Here is a 15,380-nt window from a genome sequence, read left to right on the forward strand (position 1 = left end):
TTTAAATTTATTTATGTATTTTTTAAAAATATTTATTTAAATCCAAATTGAAATTTGGTTTTTAAACTAATCTAATTAATTTGGTTCTCAAATTTAAAAGTATTGATTTTGAAACTTAGTTTAGAATTCACCATTTTAGTTTTTAGAATATATTTATATAAATAAACCTTAATTATATATGTACCATTTACGGTATAATATTATATACTATACAATATACAATATTTTTAATATAATAACCAATATAATTATATATATAATAAAATTTTATTATTATTATTATTATTATTATTATAGGAAAGATAACTGAGACAGTGGCATCACTGGTTAACATTTTCTCTGGCATTGGGTTGACATGGTGTGCACTCTTAGATCTTAAAGTTGTTGGGAATTAAAGAGAAGGAGAAGAATTCGATAATAGTTTTTGTACATAACATTCTGGTGACCATGCACTGGAATGGTCTATGGGTGTTGTTTAGGTACCATGGAGAGGTCATTGATGCATTCATTCCTGTGAAAAAAAGTAAGAGTGGAAGAAGATTCGGTTTTGTGAGATATGATAAAATGATGGACGGGCGAAAGGCTATCAATAGGTTAAACGGTTTTGTGATTTTATGGAATAGGTTATTGGTAGACTTAGCAAAGTTTATCGACTAGTTGGGAAGTATGGAAAGAGAGAGAAGAAAGGGCTTCAGGGGGTGAATCGACATCAAACCTTAATAGGAAGAAACATGGCCGTAAGATTCGTTTGATGTTTGATATTCAATATAGGATTCTCACCATTATGGAGAAGAAGAAGAGAGATTGGGCGCTAAGGAGACAAAAAGGAAAAGGACTTTTGGATAGAGAGCATGCTAACGTTAATGCTTCTCTTTTGAATTTAGATATCAGTAATAGGAAAAGATTGATTCTCAGGGATGCAAGGAATGCGTGGGAAGTCAGAAAAAAGTTGGGTTTTAGCGTTAGAGGTAACGAGCAAGAAGTTGTTGATGAAATAATGAGGTTAGAAGGTCTGTAGTACCATGTCCCAGAGGAACGGGTAGGTACCGGTCTGTCCCAAGCAGGTTAGTTTTTGAGTGGTTTATGGTTTTCTTTCACTGTTTTTGTGTTATTTTCTGGTGTGTAAAAAAATAAATCGTCAACAATAGCTAAGAATTGAAAAGAGAAGAAGAAGAACACATAAAATTTTACGTGAAAATCCTTTCGGGAAAAAAACTACTGGCAGAGGAAAAGATAATTCACTATGTCGAATTTGAATAATACAATAGGAGAGACAACTACGTCTATTTATTAGTTTGTAAAACCATATTCTAATCAAAGCCCAATTGAAGTAAACTTCTATACGGATGCCACTTGTAAATCACCCTATCTTGCCACTTATATTTTATTTTCACAAGAATTTGAGCCACACAATTTTAACATGATGGAAGGTATGAGGATTTTGTCAGGGGATTTACTACTGTGTTAGTAGAGTTATTTGTATAGCTATAGTGCATACGTGTTTTATTCATGAATCAAACTTAGAATTGGTTATCATCGAGGTTTTTAGGAATGTATGGAGTGATGATTATTCTGATTTTGATTTTCGGTAGCTAAAGGGGGTCTGGAGGTGTAATTATAATAGGGGATGGATTTTTATTGGTAGTACAATGGCTGCTTCGTGTCAAGGTTTTTATTCAGTAAGGTATTAATAAATTAGTATCTAATCATATTTCAGTATTGTTATTAAATGAATCAATAGATTGGGGGCTGCGTCCGTTCAAAATTTTCAAGCATGGCTTTCCAAAACGGAGTGTTCGAGTCTTACGAATAAAGTAACGGGGGAGATGGGAGTGTACATCCTACTATTTTCGGGTAAGATGAGGAGTTTGAAGTTGGCAGTTAAAGATTGGAAAGAAAAGAAAAGCCAAGTTGGATGATATCAGAAATCATAAAGATCTGAATGGCTCAGAAATGGAAGAGCTTGGTCGGTTGAATATGGTGCTGTGAACCGGTGTGGCGTCAAAATACACACAGGTTCTGATTAAAAGAAGAAAAATCCAACTCTGCCTTTTCTTCATTAAGCAACTAATTTGTTTGAGGGTCATTGAGAGACGAAAAAGGAGTGGCTTGTGCTATGTTATCTAGACCGATTGAGGCTACAGGACCGAAAATGGAAAAGCAAAATAAATTATAATATAAAAAAATTAAAATGTCAAAACAATTAGTAACCTTCTAAAATATCAGTAAAGAAACTTAACTGCAATTTTCAGATACTGAGTTTCAAAACTTCTTTTCTCACTTCAAATCCAAAATTTTCAGATACCGATTAAGGCTTCTTCTTTTTTTAAGTTGAAAAGAAAAAAAATTTAGTATTTTAATTTTTGGGTCAATGATCGACGGGTCACATCCTGACGGCCTGCCACAGATGTTACCCATCGGCCACTATCCCAAAAATTAAAACACCAATTTTATTTTTCTTTTCAGCTAAAAATTATTAAAAATAATAAGGTGTCGCTTGAGACATCGGCAACACTAATAAAAAAATTTTGTTTTTATGCATATACTGTTAAAAGAATTTGTATTTTTGGTTTTAAATATGGGAGCCATCGATTGATCAGGCTACACCCAAAAAAAATATTTTTTTAAAAGAGGAAAGCGGTGCCGCCGATTAGTCAGGCGGAACCAATTATTTACTATTTTCTATGCCTAGCTTCTAATATTTATTTGTTTATTTTATATTACTGAGCAGGGGCGAAGCTAGAAAAAACTTTTAGGGGGATCGAAATGAAAATTTTAAATTTTTAATAGTCTATATCTTTGTAATTTTTAAATAATTAAATTAAATTTTTATAATTTTAGGGGGTCCAAAGTGTAAATTTATTTTTACTAATTTAAATTTTAAAAAATTTTTAAAAAGCCAAAAAAATAATGCTCAATGATTAAAAATTATTTATTATCTAAAACTAATAATATTAGATTATGGGAAAATTGTTTGATACATTCTTAGTAGAGTTTTTAGATTTTACAGGTAGAGTCAAAGAGTTAATAAGTGTCCTATAGAGATATAGTTTGTAACGCCCCAAGTTTTAAATTTTGTTTTTGTGAATGTGTGACAATTGTTTGTCTGCTTCAATGATTAAGTGTTTTGGGTGTGTGTGGAAGGTTCCTAGTTCAAGCATTGACTTGGGAAAATTTTGATATTTTTATGAATAAAGCCTTATCTCTGGTTAGTAGCCTTCTAGTTAAAAGTTTGTAAAAATATAATAGAATAAGCTTGTTGGTCTAGTGGTTAAGTGGAGTGTTGGTGTGAGGGAGGTTATGGGTTTAAATTTCCGGGACGGTTGTATTTTTGCTCCTGTTTTCGGCAAGAGTTGTGTTGAACTGGGTTTCTGAGTGGTGGATGTGTAGTGGGAAGTGGGGAAGCGATTTTAGGAGTGAATTAGGGGATTATGGGAGAAAATATCCAAAATCTGATCACTTTTTCCTTTTTCGAAAAAAGAGAGTCGGTTTTCTCTCCATCTTTTTGACGTTTTCTCTCCCCCCATATCTGTCGAATTTTTTTGTTTACTTCTTACTCAGTTTTCTTTTCTTTTCATTCCTCTACTACTGTCGAAATTCCCTTGTTTCCCTTAAACCATTCTTTCCTTTTTATTTTGTAGCGTTAAGCAGCAATTGTGCAAATTCGGTAAGTTGTTGGGTTTCATTTTAAGATATTATTTTCTGTTTAATAGTCTAATTTTGGGGGTTTTGGTAACAGCATTTCGCGAGGATTAAGGCTCTCATTGTGTTTTTCGTAAACGTGGCGATTTGAAGTTTTGTGGTAAGTGTTCATCATTTTATGGGTAAGTATTTTGATTTTGAGATTTTGATTAATCGCGAGGTAAGATTGATTATGGTGTTGGATTGATCAATATTTAGGTTCTGGAGTGCTCGAAGTCCGATTCAGCTTCAAATGAAACCAAGCGTGTACCCGAAACGCAAAAAACGGGATTCAATAGAAAGTTGAAATTGCTTGCTGTTGAGAAATAAGAGAAAATGATGTGAAAAATTGTAGAGAAAGGAAATAAAGGTGTTATAAACTTGGAAATCAACATTTTGCACTAGAATAGATTTGGACAGCAGCAGTAGTATAATTTTGAAAAATCATCAAAAATAGTGGAAATTGAGTTAGAGGTTGAATAAAATGTGAAATTAAAGTTTATTGAGTCTATTTTTTCATGGAAGAAACAAATGTAAGCAATGGAATTGTAAATTATGAGATCTAATAAATTTTGTGAGACAATGTCAGAATGATTTTGGATTCCCCTGTTCTGACTTTGGAAAATCATCAAAAATTGTAAAAAAAAATAATTAGGGACTTAAAGTTATATTTTTAAATCCTTAATGGGTCTATTTTTAAGAGAAACAAACAAAAACATCATCCAAATTCCATACTAAGAGATAAATAAATTTTAGTAAGGAATGGTTGAAGTTGTCAAATAGCAGGATAGGGATAAATTTGAAGATTTTACTATACTTATTTGATAAACTATAAATTCTAAAAATTTTATGGTAGAAAGGTATTTGAGCCTAGTTTCAAAAACATCAAGCAAATCTTAATTTGAAATTATGTAGCTCAAGATATAAATAATTTAGTGACAATGACTTAAGTAGACAACTTTGATTGAACATATAAGTAAATAGTGAAAGCATATATAAATATTTAGCTAGATTGGATTACATTAAAAATGGATCACACGGCCAAGGTCAATTTGGGCCGTGTGGGCCCACACGGGTAGGCCACATAGACATGTGAGCCTATTTTTCTGAATTTTTCTCTATGGTTGCATAGGTCGCCCAAGTCGACTATGGACTTACAGTAGGGTTGGTAAGCATTACTTAGACCCCTAATTATGTGATCTAATTGTATGATGTTTAACTGAGCATGAATACTGAACTAAGTGTATGATTTGATAAACTGCATAATAGCCTGACATTCTATTGTACGTTGCATTGCATCGGGGTGGGCTGATGATATTTGGAGGAAGTGTCTGAAAGGCTATTAAGCCTGTTATATGGCAGCTTTGCTGAAACTTCTGATTATGTGCCGCATTTTGATACAACATGGTATGTAGGGATGAGTGGGTTGATTTAATCCCCACATGTTGTGTAGGGATGGACGGAGATGGTGTGTAAAGGATGGTGGGTAGGATTCTGATTTTCTGCTATTACATTTTGTATCTGGGACTATATCTAAATGGGCTAAGGCCCAAACTAATTCTATGATGGGCATAGGCCCCATACTATATCATATTGATTTCTGATGTGTATCTGTATGCATGTTATCTGTTGGGGTTACACACTGAGTTTGCTAAAACTCACCCTTTTCTATTTAATCTGTACATATAACCCCCAGTTTTAAACGGATCGGTGCAGTAGAGGACTCGACAGTGACTACCACATCTGTTTTGAATCGCCTTGTTTCAGTTTCTGGTTTTACATGATTTCCATCTATTATTATTGGGTATCTGTAATGTAATTTTGGGGACTTTGGACTGTTTGGTTTTATTTTGGATTTTTAATTGCTTTAAGATTTTGTCACTATTAGACACGGTAAAATTCGATTTTGCTAAAATCAAAGGTTTTTTACAACATGAACGAGCTTTCTGAAATAAATGCTTTCCAAAGCTTCCATTAAAAAGTTACGATTTGAAACATAACAACGAACATGTGTTTTTCTGGGTTAAATAAAGACTATTAAATTGGAACGGTTTTCACTTGACGAATTGGATTTCAAAACCCATTCCATGTGACATCGTCAGATTCAACCGTAACGTCTAGACCGGGTTTGGGGTGTTACATAATTAAATATTAAAAAAAATATTTTTTAAAATAAGACACATGTCAAGCTTAGTGGAATAAAAAATATATACTGATAGCGTACTAAATACTAATCCTTAGATTATGTAATATGTGGGTAAAAGTGAAATATTTATATAATAAATATTAAATCTATTGGGGATGATTTAAGTTGTGTTTAAATTTTTTAGGGACGATTTTAATCATCTCCAAAGCCATTAAATTTTTGTTAATTATATACTATCATTGAACTATTGGTTTTTTTTATGTAATAATACAAAGAATATAATTAATAAATTAATTTTACATTGTATTATCTTAATAAAAAAAATTCTATAACATAAATTTTAAAAGGTAAAATTGCAAGGTTCACCCTATTGATTGTAGGTCCAACGAGGAAGCATGGGATGTCATAACAACGCAACAGCAAAGTCTCGATGAGAAAGCATGTGACATCGCAACGACGTGACGTATTCCTCAAGCAATGCAGTTGGATTTTTACAGTCAAACAAGACTCGTTCTTCCACTCAAACTTTGATTACTCCAGAGAAGCTTTAGTCAAATTAACAACATTAGAGAGAAAACCAAGAAAGAGTTTTAGAGAGTTTAAAAGGAATTTTGTGTTTTAGCCAGAGCGTTTGCATTTGGGGTTAGGATTTGTTTTGAAATTTTCCATCTTGTGCTCTTCGTTTGTTTGATCATTAGTGAAGTCTCTTTTACTCGTAGTTTTTTATCCTCTTGATTGAAAGAGTTTTTCCACATAAATTATGTGTACCCAATTTTCTCTTTTCCTTCTCTCTCGTTGTTTATACATGTCGATCCCCAACAACAAACTATTTGAAAGATCTTCTTTAATTAATGATCAATGTATTGATGTCAATTTCCTCTAAATAAAAGAGTATGATCAATGATTGAGGATTAAATTTGTTATTATTCCTTATCTATTAAACACCAAAATAGAATCTTTTAAGGTAATTTTTTAATGAATGCACTATTTTAATCCACCTAACATACAAATGATTGAAATGTCATTTATTCTATACGTGGACCAAAATGCAATTCGAGGCATAATACAAAGGTTATTATGGTAAATATGTATATAGTATTTTGCTTTAATTTAGATGACATAGCATTTTAAAATATTTTGCATTGGATGATGTTTGATTTTTAATTTTTATTTGATAAAGATGCAATAATACAATCATTCTTATTATGTGTTAAATTTGAAATTCGCCATTGTAGAAATTTTTACATCTAATGCATTAATTTTATTAAATTTAAGAAAATTTAATACGTTGGTTACATATATATATATATATATATATAAAGTTAGCCAATACCATAATCACATTTCCAAAGGAGATTTAATTTTTTTAATGCGTCAAAGGAAAACAAATTGTCGTGAGCTTCAGTAGAATCTAGAGTTATTTCTAGCACTTAACTCCTTCCTTACATTTAAGAGTCCCAGAAAATTTAGTGAGTCTTCCAACAAATATTGCAGGCTTAGGTTTAATTATATCTTTCTTTTTGAATTTCAGTCGGGGTGGTGAGGGTGGCCCAGATGTTACAAAAAATGCTCCATTCATGAACCGGTCTCCTTCTGATCTCCATACCCAATGCCTCCATTCAGACTCTGATGCATAGTTCCTATTGGTTATCTATAGAAATCCATTAAACAAAAACAATTTAGGGGTATAACCATAGGTACATTTCCAGTCACATTGTGCATACTACGATTACAAAATTAGTAAATGTTATTGATTAATTTGTTATATTTTCATTTACCTGTTTAGTTAGGGGGTCATCTGGAGCTATGAACCTATTGCCTTGGCTAATAATGGTGGGATGTGTGCTACCACCAATGGCATACAATTTCCAATGAGTGTAGTCATTGTTGACGACATGAAAGTATCCCCATCTGCATCTAGGCATTCTTTGTATCAATTCCTTGCCAAAATGGTTGAATGCAAGTGTGACTTGCATAAATTGATCTTTAGAATAGGTATCACTTGCACCTAACAAGATCACCTGAAAGAAAAATCCATGAATGTTTAGTTGAAAACTAGGTTACAAAATGTGTACCATGTTGAGTATTTTAAGGTAAAACTTACATGATCATGATGGGTGAAATGGCAATTTGAGATGGTGATGGCAGTGGAACCTTGTATTGCATCGATGAGTCCGTCTTGACACTCAGACATGGAAATATGATCAAGCCAAATCTTTGATGATCCAAATATGGAAATCCCATCTCCATCGCCGACTGTGCGAAAACCATAATGATCTTCAGAGTCCCTAATTAGGCCACCACTACTTCTAACAACGCGATGAATGTGAATATTATGAATTATGACATTGTGCACAAATTGAAGTGTAATGCCACATCCATATGCTATATGAACATTTGCTCCACGACCATCAATTGTCTTATGGCTTTGAACCATCAGCTCTTGTGATAATTTAATGTTCATATCATGGGCAAAAATTATCCATAATGGCCTCTTTTGAATCACAGCATGACGTAAAGTTCCTGGTTTAGGGTTTACGACATCATCATCAGAATTATCGTTAACCAAATAGTATCCTCCCTTACTCCCTCCACGAGTTTTGTGGCCAAAACCAAGGACACACTTTGCTAGTCTTTTGCGATTCTTAGCCCAGTTCTTCTTGCATCTCCAACACCTATCAATTGGATTAACCGCCATGCATGGACCAGTGTATTTCTTATGTTTACCCCTCAAGTATCTTCTCGTGCTATTAGTAATAACATCCTTAAATTCTAAGACTTGGTTGGACATAGGTTTTTCAAGAACCCTGCAACAAATTATCAACAAGTTATCTCAGATAATATATAATGCCTGCATTTAACATACAAATTAAGAAAGTTTTAGGAGATGGTAACTTGTCAAGGGAACTAACATTGGAACCTTTGACTTTGATCCATCTAAATAGTGACATTTTTATCATTAAGCTAAAGGCCTATGATTATTACAACTCAATAACATTATGAGTTAATGGTCCAAAATACAAATATGATAGATTGCTAATATAACATAGACAATCATCGAAACAAGAGTAACAAAGAGATTAGCTTAGTTAGTTCGTGTAGATATTTTTAATTTGTTACATTCAATGGGTTTATATTTCAAATTTCAATATATATAATTTCTTTTCTTATGTTTAATTTATAAACATTTTTTATATAAAAAAAAAAGAGAAAAGAGAGATAAAATAGAAAGTTATAATTTACTTGTTAACATGATAGTTCAGGTGACAGGTGACATTTTCCGGGCTCGGTTCATAAGCTGCTAGAGCAATCTTCCAGGCTTCTTCTTCACGTTGCTTCCAAAAATCATCAAATTCAGCAATATTTGCCCATAACTTTGGAATTAGGGTGAAAAAAGAAAAAAGGAAAACAACCCTTAGCTTAGTTACCTCCATTATTGTTCTCCTTCTATATGTTTCTCCTTTTTAGGGTATTTTCTTGATTTAATTATTTAGGTAATATGGTAAGCCCTAGGTTTTAAAGCTTAATAATATATAAAAAAGTGCTAAAACCTAAATATCTAGTACTCTAAATTGCCGACTTTGGTCGGCTAAAGCCTTGATTTTGATAAGCCGTGAGTTTACCCTTAAATAAACCATACATGTAACTGTATGGTTCTTAAATTAAGGTGCATTGAATGGTAAGCATTGTCATTACCAAGTTAGCAACCAAAATTTTCTCTGCAAAGCCAAAACTTGTTTAACCCGCATTTTTATGCATGAAAATCTTAGGTTGGCTTACTTAATTTATCTTCTTAATTGCATTAATGTCGCCAATTGGCAAAACCATTAAGAATTTAACCATTTTGAGCACTAAAATCTAACTGTCATTTTGAACAAAAAAAATTCAACAATGCACTGACAAATTACACAACTGTCAACAAAAAGTATTTCATTATTCCACATCATACCACTGTTTGTATCTTCTTTGCATAAGCTTCAAAATCCCAAAACAAAACACTAAATCTATTAAGTAACAATGGGGCATGATCAAAGTTCCTATGCATAGTTATATTTCATTGGTTACTCGAACTTAGTAATCAATGTATGATATGAATTTGTATTTGTCATGAAAATGTGCTATTCTTTTAAGACTTCCATTTCTTGTAGAGCCGAAGGATCATATCATCATAATATGTGTGAAAATGTGCAAGATGCATATATTGAATATTGGGTACTTCAAGAAAGGTAAAGAGCCAAAGCAGTGTAGCTAAATATTGCTGACAATTTTGACAAAAAGTTAGAACTATAGTTCATATGTTTACGAACTCCTATATTTGTTTAGTACACAAAAAACACACACCAATATTAAAGGAATTAATTGTTGTAAAATGGAAATTTTACCTTTTACTAATCATCAAATACACTAGCACCTCCTTGATTATTGTGAGTATTAAACTTTCTCTATTCTTTATTCTTCTAATCAAATCAATTATAGAGTATTAATTGTATCTATACATAGATAAAAACTAGTTTTTTTTTTCTTTACCTGTGCATTGTTTTCAAAATGGATAATGTTTTTCCAAAGGGGCACAAACGATTTTTCCAGTCTCCATCAAAATATGTTAGTGAATCTTTACAAGGTCAGGTGCGAAAGATTAAGCTCAACAGAGGAGACCAAGCACGCACCTGCCGAAGAAGGTTCCATCAACACCAACACCCGGCCCTGACGTCGCGGGTGCCGGGCATCTCATCTGGGGTTGACAAAAATTTTAACGTCGCCTGAGAGATTCGAACTCTCGCGGGAAAATCCCATGTACTTAGCAGGCACACGCCTTAACCACTCGGCCAAAGCGACACTGCTTTACTAACTGAAATTAAGATTAGAATAACAAATAATTTGGGATGCTGTCCAAGCTAAATAGCTGAAGCTACGTGTGGGAAGAATAGATGATCAGTTAAAATTCAGCGAATAATATAAAGATTTAGTTGTAATACAATAATATTATCTACCAATAATTGGGAAAAGGGCAGTCGACCTCGGGGTTGGAGGATGGGGCCGAGGTCGGGATGAGAGGTGGATGTCCAAGGTTTATTTTTATGTTCTTAATGGGTTTATTATGATTTTGGAATTTTAGAATTTTGTTGGATGTTATCCTTATTTTATTGGTTTTATTTGGGTCTGAATAGTTGAAGTATTGATGTTGTTTTGGATTATAAGTATGGTCAATTTGATGTTAGATATTGTGTTAAGGATGCATGTCGAAAAGGAAAATGTTGGAGCATTGTATTTTTGTCTATTTGTATTAAAGTATCGATATTTAGGGTATAAGTATTGATATCTCAATGTTGGAATGACCGTGTAGGAAAACAGTAACTTGATTTGGTATTTATACCACAAGTATCAATACTCGAGATAAATATATTGATACTTATGTTTGAGTATCGGTAAAATGTTTGGATTTAAGATATGACAAAATGTTGATAATCATAACCTATTTATATGGTTTTTTTTTTTGAGGAATTGATTACGTTTGAGATTTGAAACTAAAAATTTTACAATTATATAATTTAATATTTCGAAAATGGAGTGATAATCATCAGATTCACATAATTTTCTATTTCTTTTTTTTATGACATTTTTTTATGCATTACTCACAATCTGTGATTTATTTTTTTCCATCATGAAGAAATTGAAAAAGTTGAATTAAGGTTTTTAAAGTTAAGAGAGAAGAAAAAGAAAAAACATTTTGGTTTTTAATTACAGTTACTTTGGGAAGATTATATTCACTAATATAATAAAAACAAAGGTTAGTTTTGTCTTCCATCCAGAATTTGAGATAATCTAAGAAATGAGTTGTAACAAAATTATACTTTATTGCGATATATTGACACTGTTCAAGAATATGAGAATGGGATGACCAAAATGTTAAAGAATTCAAATACTGTAATCTCATTCAACAATGTAACATTACAAACTGTAATGTAAGATTCAACTAACCAAATGTCCCCAAGTGTAATTAGAGTAATTAACTAAAGAATAAAAATTGGATTAATGGCGCTGATAATTACAAACAGTTACACTTAAATCTAATTTTTCTATGACTTTTCACACGCCGATACATGATTTAAGTTTAAAATATTATTTTTTATATGATAATAATAGTATTTTAATTGTACAGCATATATATTTTTTAAAAGTATTTTATGGCATATATTTTATTTTTAACATATAATTGTATATTAATTTGCTAATATTGTTTAAGTTCTCTGAATTTTTTATTGAAGAGAGATAGATTAACATAAATGTTGACCTACTAAATTAAAAAGTATTTATTATAAATTAATTATATTTATTTTATTTAAATTGCATATCGTTTATGATTAATTGGTGATAACAATGAGCATTTGTTTAATGTTAGGTAAGAAATAATCCAACAATTATAGAATATTAGAGTAATTGGATAAAATTACATATGGTGTTTATTTTTCTTGTTAATAGTAATAGGTATTATGGAATATTTTCTCGAACTAACATTCCACATATGATGATTCGATTTCTAAGTAAAATTACCGATAGGATATGCCCACGCTGCTCTTGTTTGAATTTTGCAGAACCAACACTTTTGGTGGTACAAGGATGAGTTAAATAAAGCGAATGAGTAGGGTTCGAAAGGGGATAAAGTGGCACTCCAAAGTTTTTGTAGTAACCAGGTGAGGTCGTGCATTTGTTTTATTTCTTCCAAATCAAAAATTTTGTACAATAAATTAATTGTTTTAGTTATATACATTATTTTAAATTTTTTAATTTTTTAAATTTCTTTATAATTTTTTTAGAACTTTTTTTTAAAATTTTATAATTTTTTGAAAAATATAAATTTTGGAATTTTTATAAATATTTTGAGTTTAAAAATTATTTTTGAATTTTTGAAAATTATTTTGAATTTTTTGTAATTTTTGTTGAGAAATATCAATTTGCTTATTTTCAAACTTGACAAGGACCAAAAAGGTATGTTCATCAATCTGTTATTCAAATTATTAGAGTTATTCAAATTGTAAAATTCAACTCAACTCAATTCAAACTCGAAACTCAAATTACTTATTCGAGTTGACTCGAATAATTTAAATAATTCAATTCGATTAACTCAAAATTTAAAAAAAAATCAAAATTTTCAAATCGAATCGAGTTTTGTTCATATCTATCTATGGATGTCAAGTTTATTGTGAAATATTTAAAATTTAAACAGTAAAATTTAATTTAATATTAAATATATAGAGTTGGTACCGATATTTTTTATTTAGGTATGATTGGCCACCCCAAAAGTTAAAACATATTATTTTAATAAAATTTTAAATCAAATTAAAATTTATTAAAAAGATAATTTTTAGTCTACAAAACAAATTTTGAATTCGGGTATAATGTTCCACATGAGGAAGATATCAACACCCTCGTGATACTCGATAACAAAATGGTACCATTATCATATGTTATCCTTAATTTTTACCAAATTAATTTTTTAGTGTCGTCGTGCCATTAGCGGCACCAGTATGTATAATCGTCCACCCCATAAAAATACTAGTATTCTAAGAGAAAAAGAAAAAAATATATTTTAATGAGCATCGCCATTGTCAATGGCGGTACTAGTGTTTTTTTTAAATGTGTCAGTTTTTGTAAAAAGCTTCTTTTTTTTTGCTGTCGTTCTCCTTGGCGACACCCATCAGAAAAAATAATGTTTAAAAAAAAATAGAAATTTTTTTGTGTTACCATTGCCATTGGCAACACCGGTGTATTTTTTGTTAGAAAGTTTAATTTTTTTGGTGTCATTTTTCTCATTAGCGGCACCAGGCTATTTTTTTTTCCATTAAATTTTTTTTGTTGCCACCAAGCTCTTTGCTAGCACCAATCCCCCTAGATTCGCCTCTAGTATATCTATTAACAATTATTCAAATTTTTAAAATTAATTAATTGTTGATTTTGACATTCATGTAGCATTTCACGTGTATGTCTAGTCAACAAAGTTAACATATGTTAATTTTTTCATCTATTTTGGGTGATTTGACAAATAAAATACAAGTTTAAAAGTTAAAATAATTAAAAAATTAAATGAACGACTAAAATTACTTTTTTTTTTGAAAAGTTAGAAGGCCAAATAAGTTATTTTACCTTTTAAAAAGTACTACAACTCCCATAGATATTATATACATTCATCTTTGTCTCTCCTCGTCTTACTTCAATGTGATTTTTATTAATTATTTATAATATTTTTTGTAACACCCCTTACCCGTATTCCTTGACAAAATAGAGTATGAAGTATTACTATTTTTTTTTTACAAAAAATTTCGACATAATTCCCTTTTATAAATATACAACCTCACCTGCAAATTTTAGAAATATAATCTAACCAAATTCAAATTTTCAGCCAATATTTATATTCTCACAAATACTTAACATTTAAAATACCATCATAAAGTCTAAAATAAAAGATTTATCAAATATCATATATTATATTAAAATTAAGTTTTCTATACATGCCATAATATTAAGATGTTGATTTCCAAAATACCAAAAGTGGTGGACAGTGTGGATGAATTCCCGACTTTTTCGAACTCCAGAGCTGGACTGATATCACTATAAGACAAAGAAAAGTAAAAGGAATAAGCTTGTAGCTTAGTAAGTAGGCATGCGACATTTTTAAAGGCAAATAAATATTTAAACATAATCTTAATTGAAAATAAATTCTAAACATGAAATATAAGTATTTTTCTATAATGCATTTTTACTCGTTTAATAATTATACATATATAAAAATAAAATGATAAATTTATATAGCAGTTATCATCTTATTTTTCCTTAACATATTTAAAAAAAAAACTTAAATAATTTTTGACACTCTAGTCACTGCCACCACCGTGCCACTTGACACCCTAGCTACCGCCGTTCACACCAAAACAGCAAGCCTCCATCTTTGACCGCCAGCACCTGCAAAAAGGGACACAAAAAGCAACAGAAACAGGGCAAGAAATAAAAGAAACAGTAGTAAACCATGTAATATGACTATAAAAGCCAGAACCAATTTGTAAAACGGGGTTACGAAGATTAAAAAAAAAGGAGAACAAAAAACAAATTTAAAAGGTGATTGTTTCGATTTCAGATTCGGATTTCTTTTTTTGCTGTCCATATTTTATATATTTTTTTCTTTTCTACGTATATTAAGTAAGAAATAAAGAGGGGAAAGAGGCCATACCGGTTTTGCTCCGTAAGCCCACCGCTGGAGGCTCCCGTCCATCGCCGGAGTCAGACCGAGAGGAGGCCAGGAAGATCCTTCTCCTTCGGTCTTTTGGGACACGAAGGCCGAGCCTTCGAGCGGGCTTAAAAGCGGGTTTAAAACCCGATGTCTCGGTGGTTCCGACCACTGCTTGCGGAGGGGCTACGGCGGCCTTTGGCAAAAAAAAATCCTAGGACGATTTAGAGAGGAAAGCAAAGGAGAATTTTTTTTATGAGGCTTAAAAATGTATTTTTTAGAAAATTTTAGGATTATATAGCCCAAGGATACGGCGCCGTTCCATTTGGCCTC

General features: G+C 31.3%; 1 protein-coding gene and 1 non-coding gene across 2 annotated transcripts; both read right to left on the reverse strand.

The window, feature by feature from the left end:
* Positions 1-7,170: 7,170 nt before the first annotated feature.
* On the reverse strand, positions 7,171-9,434 carry LOC107887462 (pectate lyase). The gene is made up of 4 exons (XM_016811725.2): positions 9,071-9,434; positions 7,932-8,634; positions 7,606-7,848; positions 7,171-7,478 (listed from the first exon to the last, which is right to left on the reverse strand). The coding sequence occupies exons 1-4, from the start codon at positions 9,259-9,261 to the stop codon at positions 7,251-7,253; spliced, it is 1,365 nt and encodes a 454-aa protein (XP_016667214.1). The 5' UTR covers positions 9,262-9,434; the 3' UTR covers positions 7,171-7,250.
* Positions 9,435-10,581: 1,147 nt separating this feature from the next.
* TRNAS-GCU (transfer RNA serine (anticodon GCU)) lies at positions 10,582-10,663 on the reverse strand. The gene has a single exon. It is a non-coding gene; the product is annotated as a tRNA-Ser (tRNA).
* Positions 10,664-15,380: the final 4,717 nt, after the last annotated feature.

The sequence above is a fragment of the Gossypium hirsutum genome, chromosome D05 (assembly GCF_007990345.1).
Source record: "Gossypium hirsutum isolate 1008001.06 chromosome D05, Gossypium_hirsutum_v2.1, whole genome shotgun sequence".
NCBI lineage: Eukaryota > Viridiplantae > Streptophyta > Magnoliopsida > Malvales > Malvaceae > Gossypium > Gossypium hirsutum.

Bases quoted from the DNA above. Each gene is read 5' to 3' on its own strand.
- LOC107887462 (XM_016811725.2), bottom strand. From the start codon at position 9,261: ATGGAGGTAACTAAGCTAAGGGTTGTTTTCCTTTTTTCTTTTTTCACC. The intron at 8,635-9,070 runs GTAAATTATAAC...AATTTGTTGCAG, and splicing joins CTGAACTATCATGTTAACAA to GGTTCTTGAAAAACCTATGT. The intron at 7,849-7,931 runs GTAAGTTTTACC...TTTTTCTTTCAG, and splicing joins ATTTCACCCATCATGATCAT to GTGATCTTGTTAGGTGCAAG.